At 36.6% G+C, this 16,021-nt stretch overlaps 1 protein-coding gene across 1 annotated transcript in view; it reads right to left on the bottom strand.

The window, feature by feature from the left end:
- The window catches only part of LOC132548080 (unconventional myosin-XVIIIa-like), a 69,076-nt gene that overhangs the window by 24,841 nt on the left and 28,214 nt on the right, over positions 1 to 16,021 (bottom strand). Inside the window, exons 2-5 of the mRNA XM_060211904.1 lie at positions 1,725 to 1,922; positions 909 to 1,085; positions 365 to 575; positions 3 to 145 (exon numbers count right to left, since the gene is read on the bottom strand). Coding sequence (XP_060067887.1) covers positions 3 to 145; positions 365 to 575; positions 909 to 1,085; positions 1,725 to 1,922 — 729 coding nt within the window. The remainder of the gene's footprint in view (positions 1 to 2; positions 146 to 364; positions 576 to 908; positions 1,086 to 1,724; positions 1,923 to 16,021) is intronic.

Below are 16,021 nucleotides of genomic sequence, written 5' to 3'. Positions count from 1 at the left end.
ACCTGTACAGAACCTGAGGTGATCTGTCCGGAATGGTCAAAGTCAAGAGTGGTCAGCTGGGCAAACCGACTGGCATTTGTGTTCAGAATAGTTCTACTATTACCGAAAGCCTCTAGCAAGGTCGACACTGCATGTAGTTTATCCACTGAAAAACAGGAAATCTATCTGAATCCTACCAGTAGCACGATAAAATCAATTTGATGTCACAATGTGATTACATAGTCCCTGTGGAGTTACCTCCCTTGCTAAGAGTAAGTTATCTGGTAGAATATTACCAATACTCCCTGCCAGGGTCACAAAATTGTTGAGAATGTTTATTACCAGTACATATGCAGTTATCTCCCTAACTTGATATCATTCTCACCTGTTAGAATGTTACTAACACTCCCAGCGGAGGCCACCAGGTAGTGGAGAACGTGTCGTCCATTAGTAGTTTTACCACTACCACTTCGCCCCATGAACACAATTGATTGGTCGTTACGAGAGTTGAGCATCTCACGGTAAGCGATCTGTCCAGTTGCGTAGATGTGGGGAGGCATGTCTTCCTGTTTACATCCACGGAACACCTGTATCACCTATAAATATACACATAATTAGATCTAACGCTCAACATAGAAATACTGTATTTGACAACATGATATGGTGAAATTGCCAAGTGATTGTGTTATAACTTTAGATTCCAGGAATATGTGACCTTCAATGTTATTTTTAAAACCTGACCACAAAATTTAGCAAAAATGATTCTGGTGGGAATTCTTTCCAAATTCTATCATTAATTTTGCTTTCCACTAACAGAGTATTGATTGAGAGCTAAAAGTAGCTAAGTGACTTTCCATTAAAACACAAATCAAACCTTACTTTTATCTTTTCACAGATGACAGATGGATTTACCGAAACTTTCCACTCACCTTCTCAGAGTAGATAGCCATTGGGTGCATAGGATTTACCACGATCATACATTGTCCTGCGTACGTGTGGATCAGGTTTCCTCCGTACCTCTGTCGGAAAGAATGCAGTGCACTGGACTCATTCAGGTACCGTAGAGATGCTAGGTCTTCAGCACGGTCAAATTGTGGAGGGTTTGCCTGTAACAATACACAAATCACTTATAAACGACTGTAAGACTAGAAGGTTCACATACATCATAATATGATAAATGATGAGATATCAATGATAATTAGTATTATTAGCTGGTAGGTTTGGTCTAAGTATTAATCAAAATATTTGGATATTAGAATTAATAACTTAAATCATTCAGGCAAGTTATCAATGAGACTTACTTTCATTTGATTCAGCCTGATATTGGTTTATCTGATATATATCCACGGTATAAGACTTTTAGTAAAACCGACTGATTAATGCAGGAGACCATTGATAGACATTGACATATTAATGATTCTGTTGACACTGGGGCCATGTCGTCGTAAGAAATATGACTGTATCATTTCATCTATCTAATACTATGCTGACAGGTGTATACAGGACACCTACACATATATTTGGATTCTAGACATTTATCTGCCAAGAAATCACTCTGTCTTTATATATTCCATGTTAATGTAATACTTCACTCATTAGTAGTAATATACCTAACCATATATGGTTTAGTAAAATTATAATCCAATGCTATTTAACAATTCTGTAACAAACATCAGTTTGATGAACACAACAAAATGAAGTTGTGGATGGACAAAACTTTGATTTTAGTATATTCATGGACTTACCTTTTCAACATCATCCTCATCTACCTCAAGAATATCGCCACCGTGGTCCAGCTTGATACGGACACGTCCCTCTGGGAGAGTGGACATGCCATTGGCACGGAGCACACAGGCTGAAGCAAAGCCTCCCTTGTGGACAAGCCAAACTTTCTCTGCCTCCAACCATGCTTTCTCTGACTGTACCTCAGTTTCTGACCTTGCCTGCAAGATAAAAATGGGAATGGATTATTGTTTTAATAACTGAGAATAATATTTAGATACATGGTATTGTTATTGTAGTGAAATTAGAACACCAGCTTACTGTAGTACTGCAGCTTGTACCATGTGCAGCATAAAATCAATCATACCAACTTAAATGGAAGCCAAAATTATCCACAAAGTTAGAAAACATGAGACAATGTCTGTATGGAAACACAGACCTCATATTTACATCTAACTATGCAGCATATTACCTTGATACACTGAACAGTGTTGATACATTGATACAGAATTTACAGCCGTTTTAGACAACAAAACTTTGTAGGGAACCCACATATTTTTGGGCTACTAAGATATTTTCACACAAATGTAAATGTGTAAGTTCATTTGGTTTATAAAAATATATCAGTTAAATGTAATTAAGCTTTGATGGTCACCTTGGTAACAACATGATAAGAATAACAGAGATTAACATCTCCACCTTCGTTATCTGGCTGTATAAACTTTCAGGATGTAGATATCTTTTTGACAAGAAAGGATTTTAGCAGTAGAAATATAAAGAATTAATTATGTAAAGACACACATAGTAAAAAACATGTTCTAATCTTAACTTGATCTAACACCAACAGGTGTCGTGTACACAATGTAGCTGCTTTCATTGATTAACCCTGTACATTTTTCCCACTGATTTACAGTAAAATTGGAAATTTCCCAATTCACAAATCACCTCAACACAAAACACATTTGTAAAACATGATTCAGTAATGTTCAGCTTTGAAAGCTGTTAATGCAAAATGTCACGGGATACAGATGTATAACCCAGTAGATGACGTTAGATTGTTCCATATCAATGGACCGAAGATACCATTAGATAAATCCAGGGGTGAGTGGGTCACAGTAATATGTATGTAATATGATTCATAAGGGAAACTCTGTACATAACAAGCCAGCAAAACGAACTACTTCTCACCTAAAATTGAAATGTTTTTAATTTCTTTACAAATTAAGAAAAAATGTACAGAGCCTTGTTTCAGACATATTGCCTCTTAGATCACCAAAGCTGGCCAGACGTAAATCATTGGAATTCTATATAAGGCTTAATGGGGGTTCTATACTGGGTATATCTTCAGTGTAAGTAGTCTGATGTCTGACTATGTTCCTGGTTTACTGATACACGTCGCTCTACACCATACACAACCTAACTATGTATTGGAGTGTTTGTTGTTGAAGGGTACAGTAACCCAGTTATCAGGGTCACTCCTGTAATTGCCTACCTCTCCTGTTATATCATACCTAAGGTAGCTACTCACAATTCAGTAATACAATCGGAGTAATCTCCCCTTGAGACTGGAATGCTACATGTGTTTAGGGGTGGGATATGGTCACTACACTATCGTGCTATCAGGTGAAATTGACAAGTTTGATAAAAGCGATCTCTATTAAGACTGGACAGTAATTTATAGTCCCGTGTTACCTGTAGGACTGTAGAATCAGTAAGTGAAGGATCTGCAAACAGCACTGGTGAGATACATCACTAAGAAATACAAACTATCAAATTTTTATATCTCTAAAACAAAAAATAAATGGAATCGTTTTCATTTTTTTCATCTTTTCCCTTCCTCAATCCCCAACAAACATCTATAGTGCTTCTACTGTTTCTAGAAAACTCCTCTCTTGGACAAGAGGGTTTGTTTAAGAAACCTGGAACAGGTTCTCAGATCTTTCAACAGCATTAACTCTGGATTTTTTATACAAAGTGGATAAATATAAGTAGTATATACAAACTGTACATATTCTATAAAGTATTTATTTTGGCATGTTTCACAGAAGTGTTTTTCACAGCTAAAATAGTGGCTTATTTTTTTAAATATGAGAAATCAGTAAAATCAGAAATATCTTAATTAAAACAGTCATTGATATATTTCCTACCTCCTTTGGGCACACACTGCCACAAAAAATGATAGGAAATCTAGGGCTAGTAGCAATCAGCTGCCTGACAGTATAGTATCAAGGTAAACTACCTTTTTCCTGAGGAAGACAATATTGTCATCTATATCATAACTGCCAGCTAGAAAGGGGCAACATGAATATTAGGGCTGAGCTATCATAAACCATGGCTTTATCTTATTGTCATCATATGAGAATTTAACAGTGACATGCTAATGGATCACACCAACTGGTAAAACAGGACAGAGAGGTTAGACACAGACACTATCACATCTACAGGTAACACAGACACTATCACATCTACAGGTAACACAGACACTATCACATCTACAGGTAACACAGACACTATCACATCTACAGGTAAAACAGACACTATCACATCTACAGGTAACACAGACACTATCACATCTACAGGTAACACAGACACTATCACATCTACAGGTAACACAGACACTATCACATCTACAGGTAACACAGACACTATCACATCTACAGGTAACACAGACACTATCACATCACATCTACAGACACTATCACATCTACAGTAACACAGACACTATCACATATAACACATCTACAGGTAACACAGACAGGTAACACAGACCCTATCACATCTACAGGTAACACAGACCCTATCACATCTACAGGTAACACAGACACTATCACATCTATAAGTAAAACAGGACAGAGAGGTTAGAGAACACACATACAATATGACATCTACAGGTGAAAATCTTAACCTTTGAATATCATACATTGGGAGTATATGCAACAATGAACGACTTCGTCAGGTATAATTCACATCAATATCTTTATGATCCATAAATATCTTAGCTATCAAATTTAACACATCTCCTCAAGACACCACAATCTGAAATCTTCCAAGTGAATGAAAAATAAATATCCTGGAGCTAGGATGTTTCACAAAATACCTTTCAATAGGTAATTTCCATATGTTTGTCATTTACCTGTTATGGTTCACCTGTTTAAAGTTAACTTGTTTTTCTTATTTACAGGTCACACAAGACACTATGTCATACAGACCTTAATTTCACCATAAATGTCAACGCTGATTGTCACTACTATCAAAATTACTCTGGAGATTTCAAATCATAGCTGAACAATGTTACACTGCTCTTACAGAAATCAAAATATGACTTTGTATTATCTAGTACAATAATCCCAGAGAACATATCAACTGTGTGATTTCTTCAGTTTGAAAATACTGTAGACCAGTTATGAAAGTAGAAGTCAGCATATTGTACAAATAATTATTGCCAGCGGAATTGATGATGATTTACCGTATGATATAACCTGTTATCTATCAATGTCTAGAGAAAAGTATATAACATCTTTTTCTTTTCTGATAATATATAGAGAATTGAATTGACAGCTTATACTACCAGTCTCAATACTTCAACTGTACAGCCATATTCATCTAAAAATGTAACCAGTCATTTCATTGAATTCAAATTTTAAAAATGATTTAAGTTTGTGTTATGTAATCTCAAGTTAACATTGTAAACATTTTAATTGTAAAGACAATACTTTAAGTTCAGCACATTTTACTTGTCAGGACTCAAGTTTGAGCCCTACACATTTTACTTGTCAGGACTCAAGTTTGAGCCCTACACATTTTACTTGTCAGGACTCAAGTTTGAGCCCTACACATTTTACTTGTCAGGACTCAAGTTTGAGCCCTACACATTTTACTTGTCAGGACTCAAGTTTGAGCCCTACACTTTTACTTGTCAGGACTCAAGTTTAAGTTCTATAAAGTTCATTCATCATGACTCAAGTTTATCAAGTTCTTCAAAATTTACATATCAGGACTTGAGCAATTTACTCATTGTGACTCAAGATTGAGTTCTTCAAAATTAACATGTCAGGACTCAAGTTTGAGTTCTACAAATTTTACTCACTGTGACTCAAGTTTGAATTTTACAAAAGTTTATATGTCAGGATTCATGTTTGATTTCTATAATATTTACATGTCAAGACTCAAAGTTTGAGTTCTACACAGTTTACATGTCAAGACTCAAAGTTTGAGTTGTACACAGTTTACATGTCATGACTCAAAGTGTGAGTTCTACACAGTTTACATGTCATGACTCAAAGTGTGAGTTCTACACAGTTTACATGTCAAGACTCAAATTCAATTTCTCACCAGGGCTCAAATTTGAGTTCTACAACATTAAATGTCTGGACTAAAATATGTGTTGAGTTCTACAAAGTTGACTGATCTAGATTCAAACATTAGTTCTATAATGCTTGTGAAGACTAGTTTTTAAGTGTTGAGTGTTACACCCCTGTTATGGTGGGGATCGGTTTTTACAGAGTGTACTCTGTACATTCAATCAGACAGAAGATGACCAATAGACTGTTTACATTGACTGTCCAGGTAGGACAGATGGACACTACCGATGATGGATGGGTCATTATTGTTCCATTAGTCCTGTACGACATCCTTGGGGCTATACAAGCCTTTATCTATTTAGACCACAATACACATCTTCTACTGGTCAAGCTGTCTTCCTTGTGTATAACACATATCTCACATCACTAATCTTGTTTGAAATACATAGTAAATATTAAAATATTTACAAAACTCCAGACCTTCCTCCATTGAAATAAATAGATATCATCACATGATCGTTTCTGGTGTGGTATCTATTTCTAAAGAAGGTATTGGTTAAGATTCCCTGATTCTCAATACACATTAGCTATCAGATCAATCTGTTTACACCAGTGCCTTACATAACCTATAGGTTACAGACTGACCAGTTCCTTATATAACCTATAGGTTACAGACTGACCAGTGCCTTACATAACCTATAGGTTACAGACTGACCAGTGCCTTACATAACCTATAGGTTACAGACTGACCAGTTCCTTATATAACCTATAGGTTACAGACTGACCAGTGCCTTACATAACCTATAGGTTACAGACTGACCAGTACCTTACATAACCTATAGGTAACACCTAGATTAGCCACCAGTTGTTGACTAGATCCAGTGTATATCAGAAACTACTGTTACAATCTACCTTAGAACATATATCAGATTTACAACAAATACACTTACCTGACCTACCAGGTACAAACCAGAGTCATACAGAAATTCATCCAACATTTACCACATATACCATCATGACAAGCATGAAACACAAACTCCTATAAAGTTACTATTTCATTATAACCCAGGACTGTTGTCAGTAAATATATACTATTCACATCATCCTATCAGTCGTAGTATTGTCATTATTACATACTGTCGGGGGTTACTGGACAAGCATTTAGTTTGACTGTATAGGTAATGTGATTTCACAATTATACCAATATATATAGGCACATCAGCTGGGATTACGTTGTCTGTCACACCTGAACAACATTGTGTACAGGTGTAACATTAACTTAACCTAAAACCTAATTATAGGTAAATGTCTATAAAACGATTTCAGGGTTAATGTATAGTACAGTGTTAGTAAATGTTGGTTACTATCATAAAACCTCAGAAAATAAAACAGTTCCATTGACCTCATTTTCCCTCTTAGTACTCTATCAACTGTTCTCTTCAATAACCACAACATTTTCACTTCAGATGACTAAACAATTTGTAGCTTGACAAAAACACATTATCCTTAAAAAAGTGAAAAGTAGATTTTATATCGAGCAATAACAAATGCTAGTAAAATGAAAGTGAACCATAAAATTTAATGACAAATGTTAATAAATTGATGTAAACCTGTGTTAACATGTCTGGAAATGAAAGTCGATATTTAACTGTGTTTACAAATGCTACTGTATTTTACCGCAAATAAGCCCCCCCCCCAACCCAGCCCAGTTCAAAAAAGACTTGTAGGTAGTTGTAAAGTAGAACTTAAAGTGCTTACTCACGAATGTTAAATTATGTTTCGGAGAAAATTGACTTCACATTGATTGTTAAATGTTAGAAAAAAAATAGACTTTGGACTGTGCTTTTAAAATGATTGGAGAATGCTATCAAAGAGAAAATAGAGCTTCAAATGTGCTAGTAAATGATTCTTAAATTTGAGTAAAGAGAAAGCAGACCTTACTGTACTAACAAATCCAGTTGTAGAGCAGATCTTACTGTGATAACAAATGATTGCTAAATGTTGGTAAATAGAAAGTAGAGCTTTACTCAAACCAATAGCATGCGAGATGTTTGTTATGGAATTAAAATGACATCCAAAGTATGTTTGCCTTATAGAAATTATGTTCATACATTTAAAAAAAACAGTAGCGCTGACCTATTTTAAGCTGACAGAAATGTGTACCCAAAAACCTCATACAAAGTGTCATAAAATATCTGACCTACCCTAACTGAGATATCAGATACAGGCGGATAAGTCTAAAACTCGACTGATTTGATCTGACCGACCCACATAGTTCCTTCAGTGTTGTATGGTATCTGATTCACAACCATTTGTTTGACTTAACTCTTAAGCGTACATGTCTTTTTATGTATCTAACTCTGAAGTTTGATTTGTGTACTGAATTCTAGAATAACCTGACCCTACCACAGAGCAACCTACCAGTTCAGCAATACCCAACTTACAGCAGTACTATTGAGGGCTACCTGACAAGTGAGATAGTCTACATACTTATACCGACCACACTGTTCTGGCAAATTGCCGTCCCTGAGTAAACATGATGTTATTGTATGGTACAACAATCCACACTATTAGTTGATTTCTGCAGTATTAAAATGTCCATAATGATTTATTATGGGCCCAGTAAAGTTGCTGACTGTGAAGTTTCCTCAAAAGGTTTTCACCTTTAGTTTAATATAACTGATCACCTACAATATATAATAGTTGGCGGAGACTTAGATAAAACCATAACCTTTACCAGCAGTATAGGTATTGCCAGCGGTGTATGTTTTTCTTTACATACAAATTCAAATTAAGATTTTTTTCATTTTTAAACTAGTCAAATTTGAACATTACTACCTTCAATTTGATTGTCAACGTTCATAGTTATTATATGGTGCAGGAGTAACGTGATGCTTAATTTATATGTGCAATTCAGGTGTGAAATGATTACAAAGAAAACCAGTACAGGTGAAACATGATCATTACCTGTATATATCAGGTGTGACTTGGAACCTACCTGATTTTTACGAAATGAGATGTGTTTGATTGGCCGGTGTTGGCGTTGAGTATGTCCATGTGACATGTTCAGTAGGGTGACCGGTAATCCACGGCTAATCCAACCACTAAATTACACCTAATTACACTGACCAATTACAGGGTTAGACTGAGTCCAGTCCACACTGGACATCAAGGATTATCTGGCCTTAATCCTTTAATGGGTGAAAACTGGACAATTACTCCTCTAACCTACTGCTGTCCTCGTACCAGACAAACATCTACTGTTATATTAACACGGACAGACATAACGGTGGAATTTTTGCCAAATGTTTTGCATGGATTGTCTGCCTATCTACGGGTGACAACAATGCACCACACAATGGAGTGTATCGCGATTTAATTGCCGCTAACAATGAATGGACAGCTATCGGCCATCTTCACACATACACAGCATACCAAATATATCTCACAACTATAGAGGGAAGTCAAAAGGGGACACACAATATAGATCATAGAGTCAACACAATATGCATCATAGGGTTCACGAAATATTGACCATAGGGCCCACACAATACGGACCATATGGTCAACACAATATGGATCATAGAGTCAACACAATATAGATCATAGAGTCAACACAATATAGATCATAGAGTCAACACTATATAGATCATAGAGTCAACACAATATGGATCATAGAGTCAACACAATATAGATCATAGAGTCAACACTATATAGATCATAGAGTCAACACTATATAGATCATAGAGTCAACACAATATGGATCATAGGGTCCACGAAATATTGACCATAGGGCCCACACAATACGGACAATATGGTCAACACAATATGGGACCATAGGGTCAACACAATACGGACCATATGGTCAACACAATATGGAACGCAGCATTAATGCAATATGGACCATAGGGTCAACATAATATGGACCATAGGGTCCACACAATACGGACCATATGGTCAACACAATACGGACCATATGGTCAACACAATATGGACCACAGCGTCAATGCAATATGGACCATAGGGTCAACGTAATATGGATCATAGGTTCCACACAATATGGACCATAGGGTCAACACAAAATGGACCATAGGGTCAACACAATATGGGACCATAGGGTCAACACAATATGGACCATAGGGTCAACACAATATGGGACCATAGGGTCAACACAATATGGGACCATAGGGTCAACACAACATGGACCATAGGGTCAACACAATATGGACCATAGAGTCAACAAAATATGGATCATAGGTTCCACACAATATGGACCATAGGGTCAACACAATATGGACCAAAGGGTCAACACAATATGGTTCATAGGGTCCACACAATGTGGACCATAGGGTCAACACAATATGGATCATAGGGTCAACACAATATGGATCATATGGGTCACACAATTTAGACCATGGACTACACAGTATGTATTGTAGAGGTCACATAACATATATCATATGGGTCACACAACATAGACCATGGACTACACAGTATGTACTGTAGAGGTCACACAATACATACACTGAATGCCTGACCAATTCATTGGTCAATTAAATGTTCATATATCTGTTAAAGTTTGATTTTTAAGTCTTAAGTTACTACTTTATATATCAATTCTTCCTTTTATAAATTTGCCTTATTCATTGGATATATTATAGAACTGTTTGCTGATTTCATACCTTTTGATATTTCAAAAAGACATACTGTGGAGTTTGTGCTACTTGTCAGTTAATGTTGTCCTCATGAGGACAATCACTCCATAGTGTAACAGGTCCTCACCAATATGGTAGATCTATTATACTTCAAAGATGTCATTGCTACAATCTTAATTTCTTCTTTCTGAAACAGTTCCTCTCATTTAATTAGCCTTCCTTCAGTAGAAAACCTTTTTTAGGTATTGTATGTTGCCTCTGAGAAAAGCAAACTCTTTGGTTATTGTATGTTGACTGGAAGAAAAGAACCTGTTTGTGTATTGTAAGTTGCCTGGGAGAAAAGCACCTGTTTCAGTATCGTATGTTGCCTGAGAGAAAAGCATCTATTTGGGCAGTATATGTTGCGTGGGAGAAAAGAACCTGTTTGAGTATCATATGTTGCCTGAGAAAATAGCAATGGTATCAGTATTGTATGTTGCCTGTGTGAAAAGAACCTGTTTGAGTATCATATGTTTCCAAAGAGAAAAGTACCTGTTTGGGCATCATAGGTTGCCAAGGAGAAAAACACCTAATTGGGAATCATATGTAAAACCATTCACCTGATTCTGATTTTTATAGAAAGAGCAACTCAGGTAAAACAATTTACCTGGTTTTACTTTTTACAGATACCTTAACTTGGGTAAAACAATTTACCTGGTTTTTCAACAATGCATTCACACACACCTTAACAAGGAAACCTAACACACACTGTCATTTAAAGAAACAGACACTTTGCCAACATATTTACATTAATGTTCACTCAAATCCAGGTAATTTTAGCATAAGATTTCTTCTCAGTAATTTATGTAAATAAAGAATCCATTTGTAGCCTCTTTCAGACTGCGATGAATTGCTAAAATTCCCTCTTTAATATCAATCTGTTTTCTAAAATTTCCTGATTATCACACTGATAATATTGCTGTCATAGTAAAGGTTTTGCTGCACTGACAGACCAGACTATCAGGTGAGGTAGTAGATAGTGGGTTACTATTTCTCAAATGAAGTTTTGATTCCACGTTTGGATGTAACAGGTATGGAGTCACCTACCTAGCTATGTCTATATTCGTAGGTATTCAGCTTTCCCAATTAAGATCCTTTTTATTTTTAATTTGTCTAATTTTAGTGATGATGTAAAATAAAACTTGATTCATTGTAGCTGTGGAATTATTTAAATTTAATGATGCCTAACTGAAATCTAATGATTTGAGCCCACTGTATGTAAAAGTGCTTTGTTTGTCTTGAAAATCTCAACCTATGACTTAAGTAAGTACAACAACGTAGGTACTGTATTCATATCAGTATCTAGAATCAAACCAACTACAAAGATTCCATTTAGTGAAGGCATTCCTACAGAATGACCTACAAAGGCCCCCACGTGTGATGACCAGGACAATGGAAGTCTTCCCTACAGTCTCAGCCTGTGAGGCCTAACAATTATCTGGTCTTACTCCATATAATAACAACCAGTGAAATTGTCACGCAGGTAACAGTCAAATCAGGTCAGTAACGAACCCATTGACCTGTCAAGTCCCTGGAATCTCAATCATGTACATAGTGAAAAAAGTACAGGTGTCTCTTACAATATCATTAGATTAATATGTGATCATAAAAAAACAATAGAGAGGTGTCAAAGTGGGTCATTCTATACACCATAGTCCAGTGTAGGTACATGTAGTTGATGCATCGACCACATCAACATATTGTATCCCGGGGAATCACTGAAGACGTTTCTTTAAATAGACTCCAACTTCTACCTTATTCCTGTTTAATTAGTGTATCATTAACAGTATGGAGCCATATTAATTAGTGTATCATTAACAGTATGGAGCCATATGGACATTAGCACCAACCTTTTTTCAATCACTGTAGGTTTAGAAAGGAGTAGAGATTGCAAATCTTACCTCTTCTTGATTTCAAAGTTACCAAATTCTCATGACAAAAGAAACTTAGGTTTAAGCTACAAACACTATGTTTCTGAGAACATTACAGAAACAGTAGTTTAACATTGACAACATCTCATGTCCAAACATTACCTGTTGTAAGTCCAGACCTTCCTCGATTTTTGTAATTTCTATGACTCGTTCCAACTCCAAGACACTACCTCTCCTTGGCAGAGCCTGATGGTTACCAGATTTTTCTCCTGAAGAGTTTCTTTTACGTTGTAGTTTCCTGATATCTGTACCTGACTCGCGTTCTGTCCTAACTTTCGGAGTATTTTTTAGCTCTGCATGACTTCCGCGTCTCTTTAATGCTGTTGCTTGAGAATTTCGAGTTGAACCCGTCTTGTCATCCAGACTTGACCGACGTTTCCCAACCCTGCCATGTGGGGTAGAGGTACCACCTCTGGGAGATGATCTCTCCCCTTCCATGTTAACCAGCCAAAATTGGTCGAACTCCCGCTATTTCTTTACCAACATGCACAGTCACAAACAAAACCTGCGTGGCACCAAAGGCTTAATATGGATAACAATGTGCACTAGTGTTTGCTGTATCAGAATACAATCTGCCATTCTCCATCTTAAACATATACATTACACACACGAAACACAATCATTAATAGCCTCCATAGCTCAAGAAATCACCCACAAACACCTTCACTTATGCCATAACAATAATCCTGGGCAGTTAAAAACTCTCAAGGTAAGATAATCCATGACATTCTCAGGACTTCACACACAGATAATCCACTGTGGTAGAACTCCCAGGTAAAAATGACAGTGTATCCATCTCATCTACATCTGTAGGTATATAAAGTATTATTTACCTGTTGGTACACAATACTCGTTACAGGTAGGACTGGCAGGTGTCTATCTAAAACTGACAGGTAGTACGATGATAGAACCAGTATCACACAGAGTTATCTGGCCACTAACTACATCAAACCATGTCCTGTAATTAAAAACCTATGTAAATCAGCTCCAGGTGAGTTGAAAATGTGCATTAATATGCAGGTACGTGCTATGTGTTGTTTTAGCTGCCCGGCCTCGACTGTACCCTACGTTTACATGGATTAGAAGCGGAGTGAGTACACAAACTCTCAGCATGGATTAATGGTAAATAAAAGCCACTTCTAAAATCAGGTAACACAGAACCTGTCTATGAAATTGTCCAAACAAGCACTCCAGCTAACGTTGGGCGTTGAGTGTGCAGCAGTGAAGTATGTCTCTCTGACCCAACCAGTAGCTTGCATAGGAAGAGTTTTATCTTTGTACACAATGGTAAGTAAGAAGACTTTACCCGTCACACGGGTCAGGTGATTCCAGTTATGTCCTTCCTTAAACTTGTGACATCTGATACAGTACCCAGTATCAATATCAGACCAGTCCCGCCATTGTGCCTATCAATAGAAACGTTTACCTAACACAGATTCTTTATGATCAGGAGCAAGGTCACTGTTTTTACATGCGCTTAAGTTTGTAAGCCCCTCTACAAACAACTGGGTCCCTCTACCAATACACGCCCCCATTTGGGGTCAACCATGTCTATACACCCCCTCAGGGTTTGGTCCTTGTCTTTCATCCCCTCAACAGGTCATGGTGTGTACTGACCACACACTGAAGAAGGTCACAACAGGTTACTCTATAAAATCACAAAACACTTGACTGATACACCCCCTCATAAATTATACAAGCTGATTTATTGGTCGGTAAAAACTTACATTATAGGGACGTTACCCAGGTAGATCTTAATATCAGCCTTCATACCGACTGTTTCTCCAATACTATCATTCCATGGTCTCTAATCTACAGGTAGATGTTAGCAACTGTCTAAAGACAAACTTACAGATGGGTACCTGATTACCACAAAATCTGTCTATAGACAAACTTACAGATGGGTACCTGATTACCACAAAATCTGTCTACAGACAAACTTACAGATGTGTACCTGATTACCACAAAATCTGTCTAAAGACAAACTTACAGATGGGTACCTGATTACCACAAAATCTGTCTAAAGACAAACTTACAGATGGGTACCTGATTACCACAAAATCTGTCTAAAGACAAACTTACAGATGTGTACCTGATTACCACAAAATCTGTCTACAGACAAACTTACAGATGTGTACCTGATTACCACAAAATCTGTCTATAGACAAACTTACAGATGGGTACCTGATTACCACAAAATCTGTCTAAAGACAAACTTACAGATGTGTACCTGATTACCACAAAATCTGTCTATAGACAAACTTACAGATGGATACCTGATTACCACAAAATCTGTCTATAGACAAACTTACAGATGGGTACCTGATTACCACAAAATCTGTCTATAGACAAACTTACAGATGGGTACCTGATTACCACAAAATCTGTCTATAGACAAACTTACATATGTGTACCTGATTACCACAAAATCTGTCTATAGACAAACTTACAGATGGATACCTGATTACCACAAAATCTGTCTACAGACAAACTTACAGATGGATACCTGATTACCACAAAATCTGTCTATAGACAAACTTACAGATGGGTACCTGATTACCACAAAATCTGTCTATAGACAAACTTACAGATGGGTACCTGATTACCACAAAATCTGTCTATAGACAAACTTACAGATGGATACCTGATTACCACAAAATCTGTCTATAGACAAACTTACAGATGGATACCTGATTACCACAAAATCTGTCTATAGACAAACTTACAGATGGATACCTGATTACCACAAAATCTGTCTACAGACAAACTTACATATGTGTACCTGATTACCACAAAATCTGTCTACAGAAAAACTTACAGATGGATACCTGATTACCACAAAATCTGTCTATAGACAAACTTACAGATGGGTACCTGATTACCACAAAATCTGTCTACAGACAAACTTACATATGTGTACCTGATTACCACAAAATCTGTCTATAGACAAACTTACAGATGGATACCTGATTACCACAAAATCTGTCTATAGACAAACTTACAGATGGGTACCTGATTACCACAAAATCTGTCTATAGACAAACTTACAGATGGATACCTGATTACCACAAAATCTGTCTATAGACAAACTTACAGATGGATACCTGATTACCACAAAATCTGTCTATAGACAAACTTACAGATGGATACCTGATTACCACAAAATCTGTCTATAGACAAACTTACAGATGGGTACCTGATTACCACAAAATCTGTCTACAGACAAACTTACAGATGGATACCTGATTACCACAAAATCTGTCTATAGACAAACTTACAGATGGATACCTGATTACCACAAAATCTGTCTATAGACAAACTTACAGATGGATACCTGATTACCACAAAATCTGTCTATAGACAAACTTACATATGTGTACCTGATTACCACAAA

The sequence above is a fragment of the Ylistrum balloti genome, unplaced genomic scaffold, assembly GCF_031769215.1.
Source record: "Ylistrum balloti isolate Yb309-2 unplaced genomic scaffold, AGI_CSIRO_Ybal_v1 Utg370000, whole genome shotgun sequence".
NCBI lineage: Eukaryota > Metazoa > Mollusca > Bivalvia > Pectinida > Pectinidae > Ylistrum > Ylistrum balloti.
Note: the sequence above shows the minus strand (reverse complement) of the source record. Positions and strands in the feature narration are given on the sequence as shown.